The following is a 14,078-nucleotide window of genomic DNA, read 5'->3' as shown; positions in this document are numbered from 1 at the left end:
CGTAACCAATGCGTTAGCACGCCGTCCTTGTTACTGACAAAAAATGAACTTGAGCTTTTGCACGTGCAACCACTATCTTGAGTGCAAAAAAGAAAAAGTCCATGTTTCACATGATGTGTGATCACGTGACTGCGACACGTGTGGGCAATGGTTATAAGAAGCCGTGTTTCTTTCGGAATAAACGTTGTTGAAAGTAAGCGCTTGTGGTGTCTTCTTGTCTCGTCTCGTCTACATTTTGCGCTGTTACTAGCAGGATGGAAAACCAACAAGCCCAAGCTGCTATTCTAGCGAACAAGGTTGTTTTTGAACTGCGTCCGTTTTACCCTTGTATGAGCAATCCCGACCTGATGAGTTTTCATCGAACTCTTGATTTTAACCAAATTTATGTTCTTGCATTAGATCACTGCCGATCTCTTGCACTCTGCTTTGGATAAATGCACTGTTTTTCACAAAACAAACAACTTTAAAAATTGGACGGGACACTCACCATCATGTGTGGAACCTGTCACATCCTGTGTCATTCTTAGTTTTGTGCAAAACAGCACATTTATATTTAACAGTGTACTGTATAACCAACTGGCCCCAACGCAGCTTTAATCTTTCACTCTACTCACCAAAACCCAACTAAAATTTAGAAGGGCAGGTATCTGAGTCCACCGTACTACATGTCGGCCAGGAGAGGTCACAAGCACAAATTACAGGACAATAGTGTGCATCACTACCCTAATTATAGGAAGCCCTTTTTCCTCCAATACACTTCTCTGAGTGGAATTCACTTTTGTCGCATGTAATATAGAACTCAACAGCGACTCTTTTATTGTCTTTGTCACTGAACTGCAACCACACCCTTAACTTGTGTTTCTCAACAACTATCTAAAAAATGTACAGGTGTTAACTGCTCCCTGTAGATCTCACTTTCATGTTTTGTTGTCCCACCATTGAAATAGCATGTGCATGCACTGGCCAACTTATTTTGCTGTAATCTTGGCGCTGCAGAAAACCTGTAAATAAAGAAACAGCAAAGTCAGAAGGCTTTGGAGTGGAGAGGCTAGGCTCGCTCAAAGGCAGGAGGACATGGCACAGGTGGTGAAGACAGCTTCTAGCTACATTTCAGAAGGCCCACCAAGTGATGGTGGCATTGCAAGTCATAGATCCTGACAGTAAAGCCTTGATTCCACAAATGTGCAAATCTAGATTGTAAAAGAATGACTTTTTAAACCTGTATTATCTCTAATATACATACATTCACACAAGTAAAAAGCTTCACTATCTGCGCTTTGCCCTAATTCTCCTGTACACATGCTCAGCAACATGCACAAACCTAAAGGAGCTTTTGTTCTAGCAAAGTCCACCAGTTGTTGCTAGTTTATGTCAGTTACTGAAGATTCTCGCTAGAAGCTATGCATATCATGATGCCTCCATTGTTCCACTGTTCACATGCTCTGACATTAGGAAAACAATTAAGATATTAAGATGCGAAGTAGGGCTCAAGCACAGAGTATTAGAGAGTGTATGTTTTGTCCACCTGCAATGGTGTCTCAGTGGCTATGACTGAGCACTAGGTTCCTGGTTCAATTCTTGGTCATAGAATCTGCATTTTGATCAACACAGAATCATAGAACACTCATGTACATAAAAGAATCCCAGCTAGTCAAAAATTAATCCACAACCCATCAGTACGGTTGCCTTCGATCATAGTGCACCTGTGTCTTTGAGATAATAGATTCAGTCATTCAATTTATCTTGCAGATGTATGGCACATTAAAAATGAGAACGTGGTATCTAAGCTGGACTGCTGATGCACCAAAGTGATACAAAATATAATTCTCTGAAGATCAAGGTCACTAGCACCACAACTACTACATAGCTCATGGTTTTCACTATAGACTTAATTCAACACATGTCAAAGACATCATGGTGTGTTTCTTTATACTATACATTTGTATGTGTGAATAAGCAACTAATTATTTGTTTCCCAGAATGTACATGTTGCATTCATGCTGTGGCCAATTATTTTGGAAGAGGACCTCTGACAAAATAAGATGCTTCATTATTGTGTACCCTAATGAACAGATGAACCCATCCGTCATGCCACAACTAAAGCTTCCGACAAAGAAAGCACAAAAATATCATAGTTTCGCCATAAGGGTGAAGCAATGAATGCGATAACAACACGCCAGGCTATTACACAAAGTGTAAGGCTCGTAGCTGTAGTGGCAGTATGAATTGAAGTGAACATAAGCTGGCTAAATAAAAACGAGCTGTCGTGCTAGGGGTTCTCTGTTTGAATCCTGCCATTGTACTATTTTATTTGTTTATTAGTTAAAGCCATCTTTCTTAGCGACTTTACCACCACTTCCTGGGCCGATACTGGAGGTAGTGAACAGCCATGCCAATAAAATTACATCAGTTTCAGGTTTGAGCTCTGTTATTGTTTTGCACTTTTAATATTTAAGTCTGAGAAGAGTTAAGATAGAAGATAGTTAAGAAGAGAAGAAGATAGAAAACCAAACCCTGTCGGTGTTTGGTTTCATGACATTTGTTTGTGGGCTGCCATTCTCAAAATTCTGAGGAATAATTTTGTGAAGAATGCAAGACTTGGTATGAGCAAATTTAGTGAAAGAATGGTGTGGCAATATAAACCGCATATACCGCATGTCACATAGGATGACATGGCAAGTAGCATACATATACCTAAATATATACGGAACTTCACAGCAATGCCGACGGCAGAAATTCACTTGGAGTGTCCATACAATTGCTGCAGCAATAACGTATCATCACATTGATACCACTGAATTCTTCCTTAGAGCTCATATGCGCGAACATCCCTTTATGTCATCAAAGCGCTTTTTTTTGTGTGTGCTACAGGCCGCTCAACGTCACACCTGACTTTTGCAAATTATTGCACGACATGTTGAACTCATTAGTTCTACAATTCCCACGTGCTCCTTTGTTTCTCTTAAGAGACTTTAACTTTCCTAAAATTGATTGGTCAGGTACCTGCCCTACAAACACTGAAATGACCGTCGAGAATAAATTATTCGTTAATTTAGGTTCAGATTTCAATTTCACTCAACTGGTCACCAAACCAACAAAAGTAGGCCTTACGTCTGCTAACGTGTTGGATTTGATCCTGACCACGACACCAAACTTAGTGCACTCACTGACTTATTTTCCTGGTCTTAGTGACCATTGCTGTCTTGCATTTACCCTACACGTCGACATTTCACCCTGAACTACTATAACCAAGACAATAAGAAACTACAAGAAAGGGGACTATGCAGCAATAAATAAGGAACTGGAACAGTTCATCGATAATTATATGCCTGGCTTTTCTGACAGGTCAGTTGAGCAGAATTGAAGCCTCTTTAGAGACGAAGTCGCTTCATTGATCAACAGGCATGTACCACTACAAGCTATATCCAAAAAGCAGCAAGTGCCATGGTTTACAACAAACCTAGAAAGGCTTCTTAATAAGAAAAATGCCTCTTCCATTCTGCAAAGCTCTGCAGCAGTGTTTTTCGTTGACACACTTATCACGAAGCTCTTTCCACATATCGCTCTTCTAGCACATCGCTCTTCTAGTACAAACACCAGGAGTGACTATCTCAGCATTATGCTTCCCTCGCTATTGTCTACTGACTGATCAAGGTTTTGGAAAACTGTTAAACCAATGAAAGACACTTTAATCACACTTACTGATACCGATGGGCGTGCACTGCGCAACGAAGAATGCTGTTCCATTAACAACATTTTTTCACAATGTTTTTCCGATTCACAAGCAATTTCGGTGCCGCAGCTATGTGACAGCAGGTTTTTTCCAATGGATTTTCTCGTGATTGAATTTGAAGGAGTCATTAACTTAATCCAGAAACTTAGGCTGTTGTCTGCCTGTGGCACTGACGAGATAAATGCAAAATTTCTGAAAAACACTGACATGTACTCTTCAATAATTTTGTCACACATTTTTATACAGTCTCTCCAGTGCTCTACTTTGCCACCTGATTGGAAGCTGATTCCCGTCTTTAAATCCGGTAACCAACACACTGCCTTAAACTACCAACCAATTTCTTTAACAAGTATCCCCTGTAAGATGCTTGCGCATGTAATCTATTATAACCTTATAACATTTCTTGAAACCAACTCATTCTTCAGCAGGATCCAGCACGGCTTTCGTAACCACCACTCATGAGAAACTCGGCTTCCGTCTTTTACGCATGATGTCATCTTAGCGATAGATAATAGAATTCCAGTTGATTGTATGTTTCTAGACTTCGCAAAAGCCTTTGATAAAGTGTCACACCAACTATTACTACTGAAGCTCAGCACACTGAACATCGACCCCAATATTCTCAAATGGATAGAGTGCTTTCTGACTAACCGCACTCGGTACGTAACAGCTAATAATGATTGTTCCTCACATCCCTGTGCAGTTAAGTCTGGCGTTCTGCAAAGCCCAGTTTTAGGTCCTTTGCTCTTTTTAATACATATCAATGACCTTCCGCGTAACATCAAGTAATCCATAAAACTGTTTGCAGATGACTTTGTCATGTACCGTAGAATAACTAACGAAAACGACAACTACCTTCTTCAAGCTGACCTTTATCGTGTCTCCGACTGGTGTAATACTTGGCTAATGACCCTTAACGTAAATAAATGTAAATGTATGGCAATGTCGCATTTTTCCAACACTTCTGAACTTTTTACCTACACCTTGAACGGGACTAAATTAGAGCAGGTTAGTACTTACAAATACCTTGGTGTTTACATATCGAATGATTTAGCATGGCACTCTCACATCAACTACATTACTAACCATGCTTGTCGTACTCTTGGTTACCTTCGCCGAAACTTTCGCCAAGCACTAGCACACCTTAAACTACAGCTATATCAAACATTCATCCGTCCAAAGCTCGAGTATGCTTCAGCCATATGGGATTCAGCTCAATCAATGCTAGTTGACACCTTAGAATCAGTCCAGAGCTCTTCAGCTCGACTTATACTCAATAATTTTGCTCGTACTGCCAGTGTCACCTTGATGAAATCCACTCTTCACCTTCCAGACCTGGTAATGAGAAGAATGATTTCCAGTCTTTTGCTTTTTCATAAAATTTTCTTTCATAATCAAGTACTTCGACAGGAATTCATCTCAGAACCTGCTTGCTTTTCATCACATTTTGACTACCCAAATAATGTAGCCGCCCCTTTGTGCTGCACTAATCTCTTTTTACAATTTTTTCTTCCGAAGACAAGTAGAGGGAGGAATCACCTTCCCCCCTCCATCGCTGCCACTGAGGACCAAGCGTTGTTCAGGCCTGCAGTTACTGAACACTTACTGGCGTAGCTGCAAATTAATGTTTTTTCCTGTAAATTCCTTTCATTTTGTTTTGTATTTGCATTGTACCCACCCCCTCTGTAACCCCCTCTGGGTCTTGAGGGTATGCTAATAAATAAATATCCTTTTGTTGACTACTGAATACTTCGATTTGCCCATCTAGTATTTTCTTGCTGTAGTAATTGACCGTTATATCATGCACAACACATCACAACATACACATAGAAACATGACGGTAGTGCTTTCCAGGAGCAATGGAAAACCAAAAAAAAGATAGCATACAGAACACAAGTGCATTGCTAAAGGGTGCTACATAGTGAACTATAGCAGAAACTGTCATTCAATGTATCCCTTCATGTTTTACTTCTACTTATTGCTTTCTCTCTGAAATACAAGTGCGCTTTATCAGTAGGCTTTGTGATTGGTTGACCAGTATATAGAAAAAACAAATTTAATAAGGTATATCCAAAGCCAACAGTATTTGATACTACACCACTTTGAAGGCAACTTACAAATAAACCCCTATGGCCAGCTCGTTCTGTGTTTAGCTCCGTTTATCTGTGAACATAACAAAGGCTGCTACTCTTCATCTGGTTCACAAGGTGCATTAAAAAGTAGGGCTGTGTCAAGCAATGCTCGTCAGAATTTTACGCCAGGTCACCTGGTTCACATCATGTGCACCAATAAGCACAGCGTGCATTCTTTAAAAAAACATTTTACGTCTTAATTTATACCACTTGCTTTACACATTTTCACTATACTTCTGGTGTCTTTAAGGACAAACAGCTTACATGCCATTGCTTACCACATGCAGCGACCATAAACCGGCACACCTGGATCGAGTGGGCTCCATTGCTGAGCTGGTTATCTGTGTATGGCCTCTTCGGTGCAGTTCTCTTCAAAGTGTACTCTAAGAAAAAGCGGTCCATCTTGGTGCTTGGGAACCTGTGACCCCCCGACTTGACATTATTCCATTTTCAAGAGTGTGCCCACGCACTGAATGACCATGCAAGAAGTCCCGAGCCAGGTATTCAGAGCGTATCTTAATCAGTCTCCATTGTACCGGCTGGAAGACCAGTTTGTTCCTGTTTGTCAGTATAAAAGGTTACCCACCACTTCTGTACAAGATTATATGCTAGTAACGACACTGAATGTGTGGCTGTTACCGCACGACAGCATACTTCACCTTTACACAAGAGGCCCACAATTCGATAAAACCCAATTTTCACGTTCTTGCGCTCGCCCATTTCAATTCGTTTCCAATGTAAGCATATATTGAGGTGTCCCAGCTAACATTAGCCAGAGTTTAAAAATATGTAAATGCCACAAAGCTGGACAGAACTAAGGTAATGTTGTTTGCCGTCGCTTGCAGATACTTATTAGTTTTTTTAATTCTGCCTAATTAAATAATTAGTCTTAACTGCCTAAATATTATAGTTAGATGAAAAGTGTCAATGATAAAATTGTAGGACTACATGAAAAACAACCAATACAACTTTCTGTTGCTCAATACATGCTACATAAAAGCGTTTTTCCGAGCATGAAAGAAGCCTGTGGATACATGTAAAATGCCTCGAGCGGCCAGTCGCACGGCAATGTTGCATGCATTGCGTGGTTCTGTTCAGCTACGTGGCATTCACACATTTTTTAACTCTGGCTAAAGTTAACTGAGACACCCTGTATAGTCAACTACAGCATTGCAGTAGAACCATGCCGGGCCTTGGATACGTATCCTCAGCCACCAAGTTTTTGGAGGCAGAGTTGAGAGAAAATTTGCCTGACCAGACCGCGCATTCGTTCTCGGAAAGGTGGTAAATACTTCCCAGCAGTGAGCACGTTGCTCGTCTGAATTCCAGGTCAAGTGGTGAAGTAGCGAAGAAATTGAATGGTTTAACTTTTTTTTTTTTTCCAATTCTCTGTTTTCAAAACTTGTGGTCGGGTGTATTGTGCTTTGTACAAAAACTTCGCCTGTACATGCACTTTTGCCAGCGAAAACATCCAAATTTCATTAACACTTGTGCACATTGTTTCATGATCTGAACAGCTTTATGGTAAGGCAATTTCATGAAGTGTATTATGTAGTTGAAACGCCCACTACTGTTTCTTGTGCGTCTGTGTTCAGGGCAAAATTTGTGGACTTGAAAAAAAACCATGCAATTTGCCTAAAATGCAAGGGGAAGGGGGAATAAAACAAAGAAAAGCAAAAGAAAGAGGTGCCTTTATATTTACACTTAAATTGAATATGGAGGCTAGTAAATCTGTATGGTAAAAGTGGAATCCGCATGTGCAGCAGAACAGCCAGTCCCCTCCCCCCTTCTCTCAACAGAACAGTTCTGGCACAGGGCTGTTTTCTTAGGAAGACTTTGGACTGCACCGATACATCATTCGCATGGGACACATTGCTTAGGTGATGAATGCATTTCATATCGCAGAAGTGGAGTCTTTCTGTGCATTGAATGGATATGGCCATGCCGATTTAAATCACAGCCGTAGAAAAATTGCTGTGGAGAGGGTCGTTTTTCCCAAGTGGAATTGGCATCATGATTTCTTGTTCGCGCAAGTTGCTTAAGCAGCTAAGGTAGTTCCAAACTAGTTTTTGCTGCCAAAGTTTAATCTGCTATTTGTGCATCTGAATGAATGCATCCAGGCTTGGCAACACACTTGGATGCTGCCTTTAGGCAATGTAAGCACCCAGTTGGCATTTGACGACGAGTAAAAAGGGGAACAACATGAACTGAGGGACTATTTTGTTGCCAATCATTGCACAGCCACCCACACACATATCCCAAACATGAACCCTACAAGGTTACCCAATGCAGGTGGCAAAGAAAAAAAAAAAAAGGCTTAAAGCCTCAAAACAGCTGAAACTAGCAGCATTTGCATAGTGCAACCTTAAGCAAATAAATCCTAACCTATAGAATAGCCTGCAGTGTGTCAACTTGTCCAGGACTTCTAAACAAAATTTGTAGACTGGAAGTTCAGCAGCAGGCCTTAAATTTTGGCTTCTAGTGTAAAACCTTGTGCGCAATTATCTAATCTGCACAAGGGTTTCTACACACAATTGCATCTCTACAAAAGCAAAATTAAAGACTTGCCTCATGTTGCTTTTTTTTTAAATATCTTAGTGGGGCCAAATTGGAGCACTGGATTGCATCTTTGTGCTCAAGGCTACACAGTGCAGGGTGCTTGCAAAAGTAGTTGTGCTCAAGTATCGTGCTTAAACAAACTGAGCTTTGCAGGGAAAAATAAAAAATGGAAAAGATGATGAAAAGATGCTTGCCCCCTGAAAATGTCACTTGCGTATCCTTGCGCAATTTGAATGCGTAAGCATAAAGACTTCTCCGATTAATTGGTTACACCCATAAGAAACGTCGTACATTGTCGGGCGTCCTTCACAACTTAACCTTAATCCACCTTGTTCTAACTTGGACAAACCTTAATCCACTTTAATTCACCTTCATTCACTTTACTCCACCTTACGTCACCGCACTCTAGCTTGCTCTTTCTGTATTACTATTGACGTCATACGAAACACTGATGACATCACTGATAATGATCTTTGGTAACACTCATTGCAGACGACCCAGGCTTTCCTGCTTCATGGGACATGTAATGCGTTCGCATAAATAATGGGACTAATGTACTCATTTACTGAAAGTTGCCTTCTGCCATCACAAGCACACATTTTCCAGCCAAACAGTCTGGAAACAACAGACTCACCTTTGCATGCCTAGCCAGAAAATTTTGCAAACATTACACATTATGCAAGGGGGGGGGGGGAAACCGTAGTGGGCAGAGCATATTCTCAAATGACCACAAGAAGAGAAGAGCACACTCATTGGTTCAGCATCTTTCTTTTTTTTTTCCTTGTTTTTACTGGGCAAAACTTAAAAATAAATAAACACAGAAACATCCCCACAGACGAATTTTGGAGATGGTTGCTTCTGTGTTGGCTAAAGTCCTTCCACTCCCAACAAAAACACTTGGCATGCCCTTGGCATCATCACGATGGTGACAGCAGTGGCAGCCATCAGTCTTCAAGCAGTCAAAGCAGCAACACTAAGCAGTCCATTTGTCCGGCCCTGCTTGTTTCACTTTTTTCTTTAAAAATGTCTCTGTTATGTACCAACAAGCCCAAATCGGAAAGGGACACAGGAGGAAGAGTAGGTGGGAACAGCTTGCACACACATGCACGCACACACACACACCGCTTTGTACACACTTCTTAATGAAGCACTTTCTTCATCCCCCCCTTTTTTTCTTTCTCTCTCTCTCTCTCATCCGTGCACAATGCACAACATCAGACACTGAAGGAGAACTAACATGTTTCTGCAACTCCCACGAGCCTGCCTGTGATGCAGCACTCACACTGGAGAGCAGGGGGGAAAGAATGAAAACAAACTATTAACAGAAAGTCTCTTTGTTTCCTCTGCTGCAACTTGGCAGAACAAAAAGGAGGAAGGTGAAGGCAGCTGATGATACTGGTAGTGATGATGATGGTCATGATCCACACACTCTCTGGCCAGTCCATCCCAAGAGCTCCGTAACCTCGACAGCATTACAGCTTGTGCCGAGACCTTTCTACCGGCAGTATAGTAAGTCATCACAGAGTAGTAGTACAGACATGGGCAAGATGTGCCTCTGTTCATATTGTGTAGATATCAACTACTAGTGTGTAGAGGGCATGAGGGGGGGAGGGGGGGGGAATAAAAGACAGAGGGGCTTGACTAGAAAGTGTGCTCCCCGAGTTGACTCATCACAAAAAAACAGAGAGAGACAGGTGAAAAGTTTCTTTAAAAAATGTAAATCGCTAAAAGGATACAGCCCCTTCAAACAAGAAGAGGCATTCTAGTCTGTCGAATAGATTTAACCAACAAGTTTGCATTGATCCCCGTGCGAGGGAAGAAAAAAAGAACAGGTAAGACTTCTGCAATAAGGGTGCGAATCTTTGAATGCACAAAGAATAAGTTCCCCTGCTATGCAACGTCTTTTAACGTGTCATTCTCTCAAGAAACACATAAAAACTAATGTGTCCACCAGCCCTCACTAGATTCCTGTACATGCAAAACTAAAGAAGGAAAAGAATAGAGAAGTGCTACAGAGAGAACAGAACACATTTACAACACTTTTCACACCCACAATTACACACTCGCAGAACTTCCTAAAAAAAAAAATTTAAGGAGCTCGTGGGATGGGCCACTAGTACGCGGTTTGCAAACAGCATGTTCAGCCAACAGGGCACTGCAAGGTTCCACACAGAAGTGCCAGCATTCTAGATGCTAGAAAATAGGGGAACAAAAAAATATTGGAAGGAGGCATTTCACGTGCCTCCACAGTCATGATAGAAGCGAACCCCCATGTCGAAATTCCTTATGGGTCATTCTCATGAAGAAAAAAAAAATAATAATAACATGCGTACAACAGAGACCCTACACTACCTAAGATTTGTTCAAGAAGGGGGCTTATCTTAATCTCAGCACAGGGCGCTGTGTGTCTGGCAAGTTACAATGAAGGTAATTGTGGCGTCTTTGCAAGACCGACACTGACACTGGTTTTCAACTTCTGTAATGTTGATCCTGCTTTTTAAAAACAAAGTGCAAAGCACACTGAGCAAGACATTGCAGCAAGGAACAAAAGAAAAAGGAACAGGTAGACACATAACAGAAAATGCTTTACATTTGAGGTCTAATAAAAGGCATAGCTCTGTGCAATGGAATAACACAGCGTGTTAAGGCCACATTTTTCTTTTTGATTTTTGAACACTTCATTGTCTGCACACGAATAGAAAAAGAGAAAACACACTTTAGTAATGAATTATCGCTACATATGAACGACACATGATGCTACTACTGATGAACTGGCAACACCAAGAAATCATGCGATGAAATGACCGACTTGTCAAGAGACTGGGTTCATCTGATGACACCAGAAGGATAATGCAGCCATCTCTCAAAACAAGTGGGATATTGTCGTATTCCTTGTTTTGCTGTTTGCCTACATGTAATTATTTGCATTAATTACCAACCACAAGATAATTTTTCTGCTATGTGCCTTGGTTGTCAAAAACGGGGGAAAAAAAAAGCGCATTTACAGGGAACAATATCTTTAGTAGATGCTCTTCTCCAAACTTGCTAGCCATTCCTTTACAGCAGTAAGGGCACTGTAGTAAGTTCTGCTAGGTCATCGGCTATAGGAGAAAAAAAAAGGGGGCAGGACACTCGGGCAGAAAGAGACAATTGTTGAAGTGCCAACAGTTAACAGAAGTCGAGGGAGGGGGTTGGGAGGGTGGGGGTCAGCAGATATCCCACTAAGCACAGTGGAATGGTCGGTCTATCAATCTTACTCGGCACAACTCACAGTCAATGCGAGTAGCTGGCAGCATGTATCTCATGACAGCGAAGATGGGAGAAAAAAGAGAGAAGGGAGATTAGACACGTGGGGGGGGGGGAGGAGAAGTTGTACAGAAAGAGGAGGCAAATCCCCCCATTGATACACGCCTATTCACACACATGCACGCACACACATCACCGACGTAGGTAGCGCCGGGCGAGCGAGCACACAAGCAGCGAGAGAGAATACGATGCCAGAGGGAAGCGGTGTTGGGAGGGAGGAAGCAAGGACACGCTGTCACCAGTCCTGTCCACATGTTCCCTTCCTCCGCTAATATACAGTGTCAAACATTCTTCCGTGGCTGCAGCACATGTCTCGCGTCATTCGCCTCACTGCCGTGACAAGGAACACACACCGTCTCTGCCTGGTCACGCAGGCAGGTAGTGCTCTTCCCCCGGAACAACAGCAACAACAAACTGCCGGGGGGGCTGCTCCAGGAGCAGTGCACAACCGTCGCTGTTTTGGTTTTGCTCTCGTCTGGTGGTGGTGACGGTGGTGATGGCAACGCACTTGCCCAATGTGTTCCCGCTGTGCTTCTTTTTTTTATATGCTCTATCTCAGTTCGAGCTAGTTTCAAAGGTGTTCGTTAGGCCCCCAGCGGTGGCTACGACTTGTCTGAAGCACTGGCCTGCCGCCCATGTTTTGAATAGTTCGGTTTCAGGTACTCCTCATTGGACAAGCTGAACACGTCAATGCGGTCTTCCTTGCGGTACTGCAAGCAGCGGCGGATGAAATGCTGCAAACAGGAGAAAAGAAACAGAACTCTTTTAGGATATGTTACCCACAACTGCACCATTTCAAGAAAACTTTATTTCAAGTGCACTGCTTCAAGAAAATAATTTCTGAAAGCTGGGCAAATGTTACTCCCGAATGTTGCATAAATAAGAGCGCTAGGTATACCTGACTCTTCTAGGTAAATAACTTGCTGATTTCTGCCCAGATTTAGTGGGTACAGTTGAATACTAAGTTTACAAGCATTACAGGCCTGCTTCATTTACAATAAAGCCAAAGTGCATGGGGTACGTCGCCACTTAGGAAACAATGTTACTGCAACGGAACCATGGCACCATCTGTTACCCCTAGGGTGGAGCGTGTCTTTCAACACAGCATTGGCAGATGGCACTACCAGATAGTTCAGCGACACAGCCATTCTTTAATAGCTGCAGACAATGCGCACTTTTGCTTTATTATGAATGAAACAGGAATGTAATGCTTTGATAAGCAAAATGATAACCTGTATGCAAAATTTAAGTGGAAACCAGCCAGTGGTTATTATAAAAACAGCAGCCAGCATTGTCACAGATTATTGAGAAATGTGCCAGCTGCACTGGAAAGATTAATTTTCACTTTTGGTTAGTTATTTACTTAAACACCAACATTCATTCAGCTAGGTCTGCACTTAGGCAAGTTTCTCACACAGCACAATGGAAATAGTGCTGTACGACACATGCAGTGCACGCAGGTGGTGTGATGTGCTTACAGTGAAAATGTTACAAAGTGGAATGGTCCCCACGTGGCAGTGACGGTTTACCGAAATATGTTAGCATATTGGCATCTAGAGAGAATGCTTATGAACCACAAATGATATCTCATGCTTTCAAGTATGCATGCTAGTGCACTAATGTGTTTTACTCATGTTCAGGAGTAAGCCTGGACGTGCTTATCTTAAAATCTTGCCTCTACCTATGCTGAACAAGATACAGTAGCCAAATTTCGCAAATACTGTAGTAAGTCACCTTCACTGTTTGCCGGCTGGCCAGTTGGAGTGGGCAAGTAACAAAACTAAGGTTACCAAGGTTACCAAGTTACCAAGGCTTGTATGTAACACATGCCATGATACAACATCTCACCTTAGCCTCATTACTGACAGCAGGCTTTGCAGGAAACTCCACATCCGTTGCTTTCAGGATTGTGTTTTCTTCCAGTATTGTTGCCTGGGACTGGTTGTGCCCAAAAGGCTGCAAGTCAATAAAGACAGTTTGAAGACATTTTAACGTCAACTCAGGGGACTGTAAGCATAGGTACTATCAGCACAAATTGAAACACAAACAAAAAATAACTTATCAAACGCCTATCATAAGAAGCCAACAAACACCGACACCAAGGACAACATTGGGAAAATTACTTGTGCTTAATAAATGAAATAAAGGAACATTAAATTAATGGAAATGAAAGTGGATGAAAAAAAAAAAAACAACAACTTGCCGCAGGTGGGGAACGATCCCACAACCTTCGCATTACGCATGCAATGCTCTTGCAATTGAGCTACCCCGGCACCGTTTCCCTATCCACTTTCTTGGGTATTTATGTTTCCTAGTAGAACTCTGGAATGTTAGCCAGCGCCACTACT

At 41.9% G+C, this 14,078-nt stretch overlaps 2 protein-coding genes across 14 annotated transcripts in view; one reads left to right on the top strand and one right to left on the bottom strand.

Annotated features, from left to right (window-relative positions):
- The window catches only part of LOC135901760 (uncharacterized), a 32,201-nt gene extending 25,748 nt beyond the window's left edge, over window positions 1-6,453 (top strand). For 2 of the 3 annotated variants that reach the window (XM_065431590.2, XM_065431589.1), the window contains one exon: window positions 6,153-6,453. In XM_065431590.2, the coding sequence (XP_065287662.1) occupies window positions 6,153-6,289 (137 nt within the window). In that variant the 3' untranslated portion in view covers window positions 6,290-6,453. Of the gene's footprint in view, window positions 1-5,251; window positions 5,481-6,152 lie in introns of those variants that run through there. The other variant, XM_065431592.2, reaches the window with a different exon arrangement.
- A 2,723-nt stretch (window positions 6,454-9,176) lies between these two features.
- Window positions 9,177-14,078, bottom strand: part of Tlk (Tousled-like kinase) — a 166,673-nt gene continuing 161,771 nt past the window's right edge. For all 11 annotated transcript variants that reach the window (XM_070531916.1, XM_070531917.1, XM_070531910.1 and 8 more), the window contains 2 exons: window positions 13,579-13,686; window positions 9,177-12,464 (listed from right to left, as the gene is read on the bottom strand). In XM_070531916.1, coding sequence (XP_070388017.1) covers window positions 12,333-12,464; window positions 13,579-13,686 — 240 coding nt within the window. In that variant the 3' untranslated portion in view covers window positions 9,177-12,332. The remainder of the gene's footprint in view (window positions 12,465-13,578; window positions 13,687-14,078) is intronic.

Source organism: Dermacentor albipictus, chromosome 1, assembly GCF_038994185.2.
Source record: "Dermacentor albipictus isolate Rhodes 1998 colony chromosome 1, USDA_Dalb.pri_finalv2, whole genome shotgun sequence".
NCBI lineage: Eukaryota > Metazoa > Arthropoda > Arachnida > Ixodida > Ixodidae > Dermacentor > Dermacentor albipictus.
The sequence above is the reverse complement of the archived record's forward strand: the minus strand, read 5'-3'. Positions and strand labels throughout refer to the sequence as shown.